Source organism: Thrips palmi, unplaced genomic scaffold (assembly GCF_012932325.1).
Source record: "Thrips palmi isolate BJ-2018 unplaced genomic scaffold, TpBJ-2018v1 HiC_scaffold_5, whole genome shotgun sequence".
NCBI lineage: Eukaryota > Metazoa > Arthropoda > Insecta > Thysanoptera > Thripidae > Thrips > Thrips palmi.
In genome coordinates, this window is record NW_023144632.1 from 8,092,667 (window position 1) to 8,107,408 (window position 14,742).

The window sequence follows — 14,742 nt, forward strand, 5'->3', positions numbered from 1 at the left end:
CTGTGGGCGCGCAGACAGAAATAAAAGGGTCTTCCCGCCAAACTCGGATTCTCGTCCAGGGGCGCGCCGCTCCGTGGTTAATGCGGCAATTATGGCGCGAAACGAAAGACAAACTTACAGTGAAGCGTCGCGGTCGGCCGAGGCCGAGCACCGCCGCCAAGCGCCGCCCAGCGCGCAACGCCGACAAGACTCTCGTCGTTCTTAATGAGAGTAGGCCGGAGGAGGAAAGGGGGCGGGATAATTCGTGCCACACACACACACACACACACACACACACACACGCCCATACTCCCCCCTCTCTGTATCTCTGTCTCTCTCATAAACACACACACACACACACACACACACACACACACACACACACACGTCGCAAAGAGTCCGCCTGCTCCCGGCGGCCCACACACGTGCTGTGCGGCTTCACGCAAGCCCGCTCCGCCCCTCCCAGGGACGGGATTTAAAATGACAACCACGTGTGGCACGCTTCCCCGGGCGGCCTTTGAAGACGCACTGTACAGTGTACAGGCCACCGCCCCGCCTCGCTGTGCTCGCGGCGCGATCTTCTTATATATATTCGTGCGCCGTTCTGGCCGCTGCACCAACTCTGGCATTCCAGCCATGCCGGCTGGAGGGCTGGAGGGCTGGAGGGAGAGGGACAGCCTCCAGCTCCAGAGGGCGGCGCGCCGCGGCGGGGCAGACTGACTGACTGGAGTCGGACCAGTGTCCGGCATGCGGGCGATGCCTGGCCGGCCATAGCACTGCCAGCAACATTCCTCCGTCCGCGCGCCCGAGAGGAGAGAAGACAGGGACTCGGCGACGGTTCGGCGAGTGCTTCGTACACTCTTCGAAAGTCTGCGCAAAGCTCCTGCCAAGCGGCGATGGGCCCATGAACTCAATTGTGTTGGTGCACTCTTCGGTGTCTTACAATGAAATTTGAGTTACGGTACAGTGAATGCGCAAGCATGTTTCGAAGCGAAATTTCTCGGTAAGACTAGACGACATGTGTTCAGAATTTTCATTGTAAGACACAGAAATATTCGCGATACGAAGAGACACTGCGTTCGTGTTATGCTTGAGCCATGCCCTTCGTGTTATGCGAAGTTACTTCGAAAGTCCATTCATAGTGTAGGAGCAACGGAGGAAGTGAAATGGCAACAGGACTTCTCAAACGCCAGTCGAGCCAACCTGTAGCAGCGCTAGAACGTAACCCATCGGCGCGAAGGCCTCCGTCCGTCCGGCTCCAAGAGTTTATACTCTCCCCTCCCCAGCGCAGCCCAGCGTGCCGAGAGTTTGACGCCGAAACTTCGGGCGGCTGGTACCGGCCGTGTCCTCGCCCCTCAGCACCGCCGGGGAAGCGCATCATCTTTTCATGCGGCCGCCCGGAAGACAGAGCGAGACGGAGCGAGACAGAGCGAGGAGGCACCCTGGCGTGGCGCGCAGCGCAGGCAAGCGCAAGGTGCAGTCCTTTGTGGACCTCCCTCTCCGAGAGGTCTGATTGGATTCGCGGTCGCAACCGAGCGAGGAACCGCCCCCCTCCCCACAAAGCCTGCGAGACGGTGAGTGCGACTCCGTTTGACGCATCTCGGCGCTGTAAACACTCCAAGCGGTCCCTCTCGGCACTGTAGGTACTCACTGTGAAAGCGAGTGTGCGAGCTCCACGCACCTCCTTGTGAGCAGAGCTCCGCACCTCATGTCCGGGTTTACCAGGCCTCATTTTCCAGGGTGGGCCTGGAAAACCCGGTCAGTGTTTTTACCGTGTGGTGGACTATTTCTCCACACTTGGACTCGCAGAGACACCTATCTCTTGGCATGCTAGAGAACTCTGCACTTCGAAGCTTTGAAGTGCGGGGGCGGCAAAACTTGCAAGTGTGATGTACTCACTTGAAGCGGTCCTGCATCTCGGTGATGCGCTCGCGCACGGCCTGGATGAAGTCGTCGTGGCCGGCGATCTGCGACGTGACGATGGAGAACTGGTGCCACTTGTAGCGCTCCAGGATGGACAGCATGGCGGCCGTCTGGTGCTCCAGGGACGGCGCCAGCTGCAGCTGCAGGCTGGACTGCGACGCCCTCTGCAAGCACAGCCCACGTTATTGTATCATTTTCTACGAGACGAAAAACTGCCCACATTTCTCCACGAAGAAATTTGTACAAACAGTTCATTTTGCACAAAACAAAAAGCTATCAGACCCTTTCATTTGTCGATCTATTCGAGATTTTGCATTGTTTCTGATGTTTTTGTGGGGTGCTGATGACGAAAGTAACATGTATTTTGACCCCAGACTCAGGTTCCAATCCCGTTACGGTTAAACATAGGCGAAAATACGCACATTTCTTAATGTACGGGACGGGCCAAAGTTGCCGATGTATATCGCTACTTTTCCTGTTATTTTTTTCCATACGGGAATGTCATCAAACCATCATTGTTGTCACGCAGTAAGCCTAGGACCTTTCAGGATATCAATTTGTGATGAAAATGTCATGAAATTGTAATTGTTTTTGAAAGAGATGAAAATAAAATCTACTACTTTGTCATGAAGTGCGACAACTCATTTTGACAGTGTAGTGATGGAAACGCCGGGGATGGAACGGAGCGCCTCCCCGGGACCATTCCTCGTTGTTCGGTGCTGCGCGGTGCTGCTCGGTGCTGCGGAGTTATTTCGAGCCTCAACGCGCGCGCATCCAGCCAAATTATCCCATCACGCTGATGCGGGACGGGGCGTTTTGCCGCATCCACAAGCAGGGCGGGGAAAGGGGAAGGGGAGGGGGAAATTGCTTCATCATTGACAGTAATTAGAACCGGCGTCGCTCACCTGCAGCGACGCAATGTCACTGCACCACTCGGATGATTTCGCTGTGCAGAGCGCTCCGCTCGCTCCGTCGAGTCAAACCGAACGTGGAGAGCTGCTCCACTTACTCGAAATCACTCTGCACCAGGCAGCGTGGCGTTCTCCACACTTACAGTGTACTTCCTTGGCCGTATCATCGCCAGGCGATGGGCTGAAGGCGCGAGTGCCGTCACGGTAGGTAGTATAGCAGGCAGTGGGTTTGACGGCGGTGCAGCGCGGCGAGGGAGGAGCACGCTCGACGCTGCGCCGCCCAGGCTCAGGGCTCAGGGCATCAACAACTCATTTCGTGCCAACGCGGCGTAATCTGCCGCGCTGAGGCCTTCGCGCCAGAAACCGCGCCGCGCGGATAAGCCTACGTGGGGGGTAGGGTTGAAAATGCCCGGAAAGTTTCCGGAAACATTGGAAAAAAACAGTGTTTTTTTCCGTTTTTTTTCCTGGCCTCGGAAAAATTGGAAAGATTCAGCCTGAAAAGTAGGCAAAAAGTCAGGCATTTCGCCTGAAAGTAGGCTAAAAGCATACCTTTATCCCTATGTGAATACGATTCTCAGTGCACTCATACTACTTATACCCTGTTATGATTCCTTCTCGTGCGTTTTTTTGAGCTTGCTGTTGTGAATCTCGGGTTGTCAATATAAGTTAAGTTGTAACAAAGCACAAAAGTAGTAGGTTTCATGTTCATAGTGCCTAAAAACTAAATTTTCCTATTTTTCCTTTTTTTCCAAATTTTCTGGGTTTTTTTCCAACTTTTCCGGTTTTTTTCCGACCCTTTGAAAGTTTCTGGAAAATTTGCATCTCTAGTGGGGGGTGGGGAGGGGGCGGCATGAACTGCCACCGCGGCCACCGCAGCGCCACCAGTAACTTACCCCTTACCCCATCCATAGGCCGCGGCGGGCCGAGGCCGGCGCACGCCCCAATGTGGGGCGGGGCGGCCGCGCCTGTGCCCTGCATGCCCGAGCGGCCCGACCCAGCCGCGGCAGTGCCGCCAGAACCCCGCCTGGCCGCCCGGGCCCCATGACAGCTATGGCGGTTATAAATATTCCCGCCGAGGAGAGAGGCTGCCTTTGCGGGAGAAACAGTGTCGAAAGCGTGCCGGCGCGGCGGGCAGCATGTGGGGGACGGACACGGCCTCCGAGGCCTGCCTCGCGCCTCGACCGCACCGCGGCACAAAGGCAGTCAGGCCAGGCCGCAACGGCTGTCTCGCGTGCTGCAGACCAGCCTGCCAGCCTCCACGGCCTCGACCAGGGCCTCGACCACGGCCTCGACCAGGGCCTCGACCACGGCCTCGACCACGGCCTCGACCACGGCCTCGACCACGGCCTCGACCACGGCCTCGACCACGGCCTCGACCACGGCCTCGACCACGGCCTCGACCACGGCCTCGACCACGGAACTCCGGAGTATTTCTCCAAACCTGAACGCGTGGATTTTGCAGTCTGCACACTGCAATTTTGGAGTAGCTCACGGAGCCCCTACCTCTTGGCGTGGAGAACTCCGCATTTGAAACAGGGATACTGCAACTCTGCACTCCTGAGTACGGAGTCTGCAAATTCCACGCCTCCGCATTGCGAGTGTGAGGTCGGCCCCACGTCGCTGACCACGGCCTTGACCACGGCCTTGACCACGGCCTCCAGCGCGGCCACCGCGGCGGCGGGGCTCTGCCACCAACGCGAAATTAGGCCGCCTCGAACAGGAAGTCCGGCCAAAGGGCGAGCGGAGCGCCACGCATTCGGCGAAGCAATTAGCTGGTCCCGCGCGGCGTTTTGTCCCTCTGTGGCGATGGCCGCGTTTTGGGGAGGCCGCGAGCGCAGATTCGGGGTGAGGGAGGAAAACACTGCGCATTAATTGCGAGCGCGGACACTTTTCTTCCTGCAGCGAATTTTACGGTGTGCTTGACGACCTCGTTAGTCCCGGCGGTGGTGGTGGCGGTGCATCGCGACGGAGGGGAAGCTTCCCGACGGTGCGCGCCCGCACTGTGAAACCTCGTCTGTACCAGTGCAGAGTTGGTTGGTTTCAGACAGCAGTCACCGCCAAAGGACGGGCTGCTGTTGGCCGAGCCGCCGTGCTCATCTGCCCCGAAAGTTTTTGTCAAACATTCGGGGCGGCCCGCAGCGCGGTGTATTTCAACGCGCCAAACATTCGGTTGTTCGCGCGCGCGCGCGAAACCCTTTTGTGTGGCAATTGGCGTGCTTGCTGCGGCCACCCTGCGGCGGGGACCCCCCCCCCCCCCCCCCCCCCCGGCCCCCTCTTCCATTCACCGCACATCCCAGAGTTGGGAATCAGCTGGCGGGCCAGTGGCGAGGCACCGCGACGCACACACACGCCGCCAGGCCCCCTGCCGCTACGCCACCACCATCGCACTAAAAGCTCAAAACGCGTCCAGAGTTTTGGCCAGCCCCACCGGTCTTTACAGTGCAGCGGCGCTCACTGTGTCGATTCCAACACATCAGCCAAGACCAATGGGCCGCGTCAAACGCAGTTCCAAGGAGTCAAACCGGCAAAAGAAACGCGGCAAAAAAAACGAAATGGACCGCAGCCCATTAAAGAGATACATCATTTCTTTTCCAAATGGCTTATTCCTTTCCTGAGAGGGTTTTTATACGACCGAGCCGAGGCGCAGTGCTTGGGCAGAAAAGTTCATTAGTTCGCACTGTCAGCCGGAAGTTATGCTGCACAGTCCTTCTTCACTCAGGGCGTCGTCTTTAAGAGCTTCATAACTTCCCCCAGTGTAGCGCCGCCATGGCCATGGCCAGGGCTGCACCACGGCGATACGGCCTTGCATGTCCTTATGTTTACTCCACTCGTAAAGGCGTGAAGGCGGAAGGTCTCTTAAATTCGCTCAGTTCCAGTGCAACGCGTCCCTCCCTGCCGCCCGGTCTATGCTGCGGCTCACGCCGCCGCCGCGTGGCTACACTGTGAAACCACGTGTGGAGGACTCCACACACACACTAAATGCTATGTACAATTTTGTACGAGACATCACATTTTTTTCGTGCACACGAACTTTTCGTTCAAATTTTGTGCGAAAAACTGCTCATATTTCCTCTTTTTTGTACAAAATCGCGTACTTATTTGTACGAAAAGTTCATTCGCACAAAAAACTGTAAAGTCTCGTACAAAATTTGGACAAGAACATGTAGTGTGCACTTGAAGGCAGCAGAGGTGTGGAATTCGCACATCGCATTCGGATGGGTGAACTTTTCAGTCGCCACACTTCAAGTGCGGGAGTTCTCCACGTTTGCGCCATGCGCAGAGACTTTTGTGAGCGACTCCACACTTGATGCGTGGAGACTACAAACTCCACTGGTCCCATCGTGCAGAATCGCTCCAGGAAGTGTGGAGTTCTTCACTCCTTGGTTGTAGAGAATAGGGCTTTGATACTGAGACGTTCCGCCTGTTCACTAGTGTATTGTTGTTGTTTTTGAAAGGGGTTGTGGAAAGGGGAGCGCTCGCAACCGTGCGCCTCAGCTTTACCCATGTTTGAACCAAACAACGTGCTCCCCGAGGCACGCCCGGCTGCATCTCGCGGAGGGCGACGCGTATCGCCGTATCGGTGCGGAGGAACACAGACAGAGCGACCCAAGCCAAGGCCGCCCCACTTTTTTTGTTCCACGCGGCACATTGTTTGACGTTCTTTTTGCTTCACTGAAAAACCAAGCGTGGAGGGTAAAGGTCACTGCAAAAGCCAGCGGTGAGTTTGCTTTACCACAAAGTTCGTAAGCCGTTTTGAATGCCAAGATTTAGCAAGCTTTGACCGCCTAAAATCCTCGTAAGCTTGCCGAATTTTGGCAAGCTAGGGAGTATTTCCGGGCCAAGCTTGTCAGTTTTTGGCATTCAATAACGGCTAACCAATTTTGAGGTGGGCAAACTGACCGCTGGCTTTGCAGTGGTGTGGAGTTTGCAGTGTCCGCACTTGGAAGTGCAGAGTTTGCACCACGCCAAGAGCTACTCCACACTTAAAGCGGTGACACTGCAAGCTCCACGCGTCCCAAGGTGGAGGAGAAATACTCCGCATTTGGCTCGACAGCGTTCCGCTGGCCTCGGACTCACCCTCTCCAGGCCCGAGTTGTCGGCGTTCCAGGCGATCACGGGGATGCCCAGGTAGCCGGCCAGCTGCAGGAAGTACTGCGCCGACGCCGTGGAGCGGCCGTACTTCTCGTAGTTCATCAGGTACAGGATGGCGGACACGTTGACGGACAGGAACTCCTTGCACAGCGAGTTGAGGATGGCTGCAACACACAAAGCGCGATAACGTTATTCTCGCTCATTTGTTTTGGGTGTTGAGTCTGTGTGACCGTCGACACGGTCGCCTCTCGGGTTGAGGGGCCCAGGATTCCGATGTCGCCGTCGTAGCTGTCGTTGTCGGCGAAGGTGATGGAAACGACCGGGGAAGCTTCCAGAGGGGGCGCTACGCCTTCGGAGGCAACGGCCGTTGCAGGCGCTCGTCCTCCTCGGGGATCAGCCGTGTAGGCGCTCTTCTCGTTCGGAGAATATCTCAGCCGAACAGCCATAGCAGCCGCACGGGCCGCAGACTCCAACTAGCTGAAGATAAGCGGGCATCAGAGAAACACATGCTGCCATTTCGAAAAATTGCTTACTAACTAGTTACAACGCTAACCTAGGTCGCCAGCGCGAGCGGGCGGCGGCTCGGCGCGCGCGGCGCCATCTCGCGGCGACTCGCGGAACCCCGTCCGCGCGCGAGGTCAGTTTGAGCGGTGACATCTCTGTCTGTCTTAGTGAGTGTGTGCGCGCGCGCGCGCGCGTGCGTGCGTGCGTGCGTGTGTGTGTGTGTGTGTGTGAGAGAGAGTGAGGGAGAGAGAGAGAGAGAGAGAGAGAGAGAGAGAGAGAGTATGGGCGCGTGCACTAGTGCGTGAGCTTTGGGTAATCTCCTCAAAGGCGGCGCGTTTCGCCAAGAGAATAGTTAACCCTGGTGGTTCGGCTCTCCATCGGCTCCGCCTGCACTGTAAACGCCGAGACTTGCAAATGCTCGAGACCGCAGTGCGGCAGCTGCGCGGAACGGCCAGAGGCGTCGTGGTTTTCGAAGCTTGTTATCCCTCCTCCAGCAAGAGCGCGATGACGGTGATGGTGGCAAAGCGTCTACTGCTGCGAAACTTCCTGCAGTCCACACTTTAAGTGTGGAGTAGCTCACAGAACCCCTATGCACGCGTGGAGAACTCCACACATGAAGTGTGGAGACTGTAAAGTCTGCACTTCCAAAGTGCGTTTCCAGAGTGGAGTCGTCGGTTTGACAGTGTGGGGACGCTGCAGGCTAAGTGTCGCCGCGCTCCGCGACACTGTAGTGGCGATGGCCCGGCGGCCCGGCCGGGCGGGGGCACGCAGCTCAGCGCTCCCACCTCGACGAGAGCACACGCTGTTGGTCTAGCCGTGTTCGGATTTTCGCATCACGAGGCAATCTCAAAGACGCCAAGCTGTTTCGGCGGAGGCTGCGCCCATTGGCCGATCGAAGCGACTCCCTCCGCTTTGCGCTTCGCCCGCTACACCCGCTTCCCCCCTTTCCCATGCAAATAGTCAACTATCTACATGCAGATGCGTGATTGCTTGGGCCGCCGTTCGGGGAAGTAAAAAAAAAGGCAAGGAAGAGGCGCGACATTTGAATTACAAACTTGCCTGCACACCTGCCGAAACTTCCTGGAAGGAATATACAAGACAACTGAGGCGGCTCGTGTTTTGCGAGGACTTGGCCTTTTTAAAAAGTGTGTTGGAGAGGGCGCCTGCGAGGCAGGCCGCACGCCGGCGCGGCTGCGCGGCGGGAAGGCCCAGGGCGCTCTCCGCTCCCCGCGCACAGTGGGCCAGACGACCGGCGGAGGCGGGCAAAGTTCCGGAAGCGTTTTGAGCTCCAGAGTCGCTAAATGGAATAGATCCGACCGTGAGACCCCACCAATGGATTGCTCTCCGAACGAGGAATCCATTGGGTGGGTCACACGTTCAATTTGAGTCCTGTTGGGCGACTCTGAAGTTCAAAATGCGTCTAGAAATTTGGCCGCCTCGGCTGGTCTTCTGGCCCAGCCCACTGTGCCGCGCTCTCCGCGCTCAGAGTCAACACGCGGTGCACAAGCGTGGAGCCAACAAGCACGCCACCTCCAGTGATGGGCTAATATTAGCGGCACTCTAAAGGCCTATTGACAACTTCAAACGGTTACGGTTGGTCACAGTTCCACCGCACTGCTACAAACAGTGCAATGTAGGATTTTGTCAACGAATCGAGGACGAAGAAAACAGGCACACAAATACCGTTAAATTGTGCAGCTTCCGCACAACGTGCTGCGGGCCATTATCGGCACGCGCGGGCGCGCACACACACGAACACACACACACACACACACACACACACACACACACACCTTTCCCTCCCGGCGCTCTGCGCAGCTCGCCCGCACCACACAGGTGGCGCAAATGTCATCAAGGTGGACGGGGCACACACACCGCCCTGCCCGCATTATTTTCATTTCCCGTCCTCGACCTCACCGCCGCGCTGGCCCTGCCATGCTGGTCCGACCCACTTCCCCTGTGTACACCGCCCCCACAGTGGAGCTACACGTTAAGGGCAGTGAGTTCTCGACCAACTGTCGTCTAGGTCTAGGCCCAAGTATTGTCTAAGGCCACCCATTGACCAAGGATTCCGACATCAAAAGTTGACGAAAATTTCAAATTTCAAAACCCGCGTTAGTCTAAAATATTGTCAGGGCGACGCAGGGGACCTCTCGTTTCGGTCAATGCCGTGGCTATCGACTGCAGTGGTGCGACGGTCTGGCGTGGAATTACCCACCCCCTTCATTTCCCAAAGGAGGAAAAAGGGAAAAGAACGAAAGAGTCATTCAAAGTCTCAAATTTCCATCACGTCCGTTCGGCGCTGTCTTGTCAACGCCATTCCGGGTGGGGGAGGGGGCGGGGCCCTGGAGGCGGGCCAAAGTTTATAATAAAAAGGACACTGCCAAGCGTTACGCGACAAAAGGCCCGCCGCCCGTCCAGCGGCCTCACTCTGTCTCTCTCACACTGATGGGGAGGTCGTTAGGTGTGCGAGAGAGAGCGACGACACGCTACGGAATCGGTCCGAGAGCGGCGCCAGCTTTCTCTTTCTTTCTTTCTTTCTTTCTTTGTGGGCCGGACGTTTGCCTTCCTTTTCATCTCCCGGCCGCTGGGCCATTGTTCGGCGAGACTACACTGGGAATGACGTCACCGGCTCGTCGCCGATCCAATGCGTGGGGTCGCCCACACTGTGGAGCAGGCGTTGAGAAAGCCGCATTTGGGAGGCGGAGGTGTGGAATTTGCAGTCTCCACAATGCAAGTGTGGAATTCTCCACGTTTGCAGAGGCCAAGAGAACTTGAAGTGAGTCGACTGGAAACTGCACTCGTCTGGGTATTACTCCGCCCCAGGGACGGTGGCGGGGCTCATTCCCCCACCACACTCGGTTTTTGCATCAAGGGTTTCGTGGACCGCTCCCTTGTGCACAAAAGTGAAAGTGATCACAGGGAAAGAAAATAGTTGGTCCCATTCAAACGAATTCCACCGCGCTGGCGCTTCGCTGTAGTTTCAGCGGAATAAGTTTGGACTTGCAGCGCACATCACACACACTGTGCGGTACGGCGGGCACAGCCTCTTGGACACATCCTCGGCTCGCAGACAGTGGGGCAGTAGTCTGCGGCCCCGGGGCCCAAGACGGAGGCACGGCGCCGACGGCCAACTTCGTCGATTTGGCCGCGCAGAACGACTGGCTCGGCATACCCAGGACGGCCCAGGACCCTGGCCGCCCTGGCTGTGCGAGTCCGGGGAGCCACACCGCAGTGTAGTCCCCACAGTGCAGGCGCCACTGCTGTTGGCTCGGCCGCTGTGCCTGGCTGGGTGAGGGGTGCACATGTGAGAGGGGGGAGGGGACATTTCCTGTGACGTTTTCACAGTGCCCTGCCGCCGGCCTTTGACAGCATCGGCCGGCTACACTGTAAGCGGGATATCCTACTCCCCGGATTGAGTTACTCCCCAGTACACCATCCCTAGGGACAATGTACTCCCCCCTTAGGGAGAGTACACCAACCCTGGGGATAGTGTACTCCCCTACCTCGAGAGGGGGGGAGTACATTGACCCTAGGGATAGTGTACTCCCCCGGGAGTGAAGGTACTCCCCCTCTCTTGAGGGGGGAGTACATTGGCCCTAGGGATGGTGTACTCCCCCACCAGCAGGGGAGTACTTGGTCCCTAGGGATAATGTACTCCCCCAAATGGCAGACGTCATAGGGCAGATGCCGTTGTCGGGTTGGTTGGGTTGGGTTTTCCATGCATCGACGGAAGGCTACTTAATATTCTAAATCTAAACTGTCCAACCAATCCTAACCAAACCTAACGGGCTCGGGATAGATCTTACTCTACTCGCGACGGATGTTACCCTACTCTCGACAGATATTATAATCAAACATAATGGTCCAACCAGTCCTAACCTAACGGGCTCCTCACAGATCTCAAGGGCGCCGGAAGTGGGGTGCGGTGGGGGGGGGGCACCTTGCCCCCCCCCCCAAATCTGGTAGGGGGGGAATCGCCCCCCCCACTTTCAGACACTAAAGTGCCATTTTGAGCTCGAAATAGAGAAAAAAATATAGCAAAGTCGCAAATTCTTTGATTTTTGGCTTCTTGCTCGCTTCGCTCGCAGGTTTTCTTGATTTTCCTCCATTATTTTGCCGTTTAGCTCGCTTCGCCCACCAATAAAGCGTGTGATTAAGCTCTAAAAATGGCAAAAGTTGTGTTAAAGTCTAGAATTGTGTGAATTTTCGCTTTAAGCTCGCTTCGCTCGCTAGATTTGGAACACTATTAGAGAAGTCTAAACCGTATTGGGTGTTGCCCCTTAAAGGTAGGCAACCCAACAATTTTTCATAAAAATTTCGCCCCCCCCCACCAGAAAGTACTTCCGACGGCCCTGAACGCTGGCACAGCCTCGCTGTTTGACGCTGGCACAGCCTCGCTGTTTGACGCTGGCACAGCCTCGCTGTTTGACGCTGGCACAGCCTCGCTGTGTGAGGCTAGCAGCCTAGCTGTTTAAGGCTGGCACAGCCTCGCTGTTTGACGCTGGCACAGCCTCGCTGTTTGACGCTGGCACAGCCTCGCTGTTTGACGCTGGTACAGCCTCGCTGTTTGACGCTGTCACAGCCTCGCTGTGTTAGGCTGGCACAGCCTCGCTGTTTGACGCTGGCACAGCCTCGCTGTGTGAGGCTGGCACAGCCTCGCTGTGTGAGGCTGGCACAGCCTCGCTGTTTGACGCTGGCACAGCCTCGCTGTGTGAGGCTGGCACAGCCTCGCTGTTTGACGCTGGCACAGCCTCGCTGTGTGAGGCTGGCACAGCCTCGCTGTGTGAGGCTGGCACAGCCTCGCTGTTTGACGCTGGCACAGCCTCGCTGTTTGACGCTGGCACAGCCTCGCTGTTTGACGCTGGCACAGCCTCGCTGTTTGACGCTGGCACAGCCTCGCTGTTTGACGCTGGCACAGCCTCGCTGTTTGACGCTGGCACAGCCTCGCAGTTTGACGCTGGCACAGCCTCGCTGTGTGAGGCTGGCACAGCCTCGCTGTTTGACGCTGGCACAGCCTCGCTGTTTGACGCTGGCACAGCCTCGCTGTGTAAGGCTGGCACAGCCTCGCTGTTTGATGCTGGCACAGCCTCGCTGTTTGACGCTGGCACAGCCTCGCTGTGTGAGGCTGGCACAGCCTCGCTGTTTGACGCTGGCACAGCCTCGCTGTTTGACGCTGGCACAGCCTCGCTGTGTGAGGCTGGCACAGCCTCGCAGTTTGACGCTGGCACAGCCTCGCTGTTTGACGCTGGCACAGCCTCGCTGTTTGACGCTGGCACAGCCTCGCTGTTTGACGCTGGCACAGCCTCGCTGTGTGAGGCTGGCACAGCCTCGCTGTTTGACGCTGGCACAGCCTCGCTGTGTGAGGCTGGCACAGCCTCGCTGTGTGAGGCTGGCACAGCCTCGCTGTTTGACGCTGGCACAGCCTCGCTGTTTGACGCTGGCACAGCCTCGCTGTTTGACGCTGGCACAGCCTCGCTGTTTGACGCTGGCACAGCCTCGCTGTTTGACGCTGGCACAGCCTCGCTGTTTGACGCTGGCACAGCCTCGCTGTGTGAGGCTGGCACAGCCTCGCTGTGTGAGGCTGGCACAGCCTCGCTGTGTGAGGCTGGCACAGCCTCGCTGTTTGACGCTGGCACAGCCTCGCTGTTTGACGCTGGCACAGCCTCGCTGTGTGAGGCTGGCACAGCCTCGCAGTTTGACGCTGGCACAGCCTCGCTGTTTGACGCTGGCACAGCCTCGCTGTTTGACGCTGGCACAGCCTCGCTGTTTGACGCTGGCACAGCCTCGCTGTGTGAGACTGGCACAGCCTCGCTGTTTGACGCTGGCACAGCCTCGCAGTTTGACGCTGGCACGGCCTCGCTGTTTGACGCCGGCACAGCCTCGCTGTTTGACGCTGGCACAGCCTCGCTGTTTGACGCTGGCACAGCCTCGCTGTGTAAGGCTGGCACAGCCTCGCTGTTTGATGCTGGCACAGCCTCGCTGTTTGACGCTGGCACAGCCTCGCTGTGTGAGGCTGGCACAGCCCCGCTGTGTGAGGCTGGCACAGCCTCGCTGTTTGACGCTGGCACAGCCTCGCAGTTTGACGCTGGCACAGCCTCGCTGTTGAGGCTGGCACAGCCCCGCTGTGTGAGGCTGGCACAGCCTCGCTGTTTGACGCTGGCACAGCCTCGCAGTTTGACGCTGGCACAGCCTCGCTGTTTGACGCTGGCACAGCCTCGCTGTTTGACGCTGGCACAGCCTCGCTGTGTGAGGCCGGCACAGCCTCGCTGTGTGAGGCTGGCACAGCCTCGCTGTTTGACGCTGGCACAGCCTCGCTGTTTGACGCTGGCACAGCCTCGCTGTTTGACGCTGGCACAGCCTCGCTGTGTGAGGCTGGCACAGCCTCGCTTTGTGAGGCTGGCACAGCCTCGCTGTTTGACGCTGGCACAGCCTCGCTGTTTGACGCTGGCACAGCCTCGCTGTTTGACGCTGGCACAGCCTCGCTGTTTGACGCTAGCACAGCCTCGCTGTGGGAGGCTGGCACAGCCTCGCTGTTTGACGCTGGCACAGCCTCGCTGTTTGACGCTGGCACAGCCTCGCTGTGTGAGGCTGGCACAGCCTCGCTGTGTGAGGCTGGCACAGCCTCGCTGTTTGACGCTGGCACAGCCTAGCAGTTTGACGCTGGCACAGCCTCGCTGTTTGACGCTGGCACAGCCTCGCTGTTTGACGCTGGCACAGCCTCGCTGTGTGAGGCTGGCACAGCCTCGCTGTTTGACGCTGGCACAGCCTCGCTGTTTGACGCTGGCACAGCCTCGCTGTTTGACGCTGGCACAGCCTCGCTGTGTGAGGCTGGCACAGCCCGCTGTGTTTACGGGTGGCACAGCCCCGCTGTTGAGGCTGGCACAGCCCCGCTGTGTGAGGCTGGCACAGCCTCGCTGTTTGACGCTGGCACAGCCTCGCTGTTTGACGCTGGCACAGCCTCGCTGTGTGAGGCTGGCACAGCCTCGCTGTGTGAGGCTGGCACAGCCTCGCTGTTTGACGCTGGCACAGCCTCGCTGTTTGACGCTGGCACAGCCTCGCTGTGTAGGCTGGCACAGCCTCGCTGTTGACGCTGGCACAGCCTCGCTGTTTGACGCTGGCACAGCCTCGCTGTTTGACGCTGGCACAGCCTCGCTGTTTGACGCTGGCACAGCCTCGCTGTGTGAGGCTGGCACAGCCCGCTGTGTGAGGCTGGCACAGCCTCGCTGTTTGACGCTGGCACAGCCTCGCAGTTTGACGCTGGCACAGCCTCGCTGTGTGAGGCTGGCACAGCCTCGCTGTGTGAGGCTGGCACAGCCTCGCTGTTTGACGC

General features: G+C 58.1%; 1 protein-coding gene across 6 annotated transcripts in view; it reads right to left on the bottom strand.

Moving 5' to 3' along the window:
* LOC117650665 (glutamate receptor ionotropic, NMDA 2B) overlaps positions 1-14,742 on the bottom strand; it is a 100,404-nt gene that overhangs the window by 38,110 nt on the left and 47,552 nt on the right. For all 6 annotated transcript variants that reach the window (XM_034394233.1, XM_034394232.1, XM_034394228.1 and 3 more), the window contains 2 exons: positions 6,891-7,069; positions 1,879-2,066 (listed from right to left, as the gene is read on the bottom strand). In XM_034394233.1, coding sequence (XP_034250124.1) covers positions 1,879-2,066; positions 6,891-7,069 — 367 coding nt within the window. The remainder of the gene's footprint in view (positions 1-1,878; positions 2,067-6,890; positions 7,070-14,742) is intronic.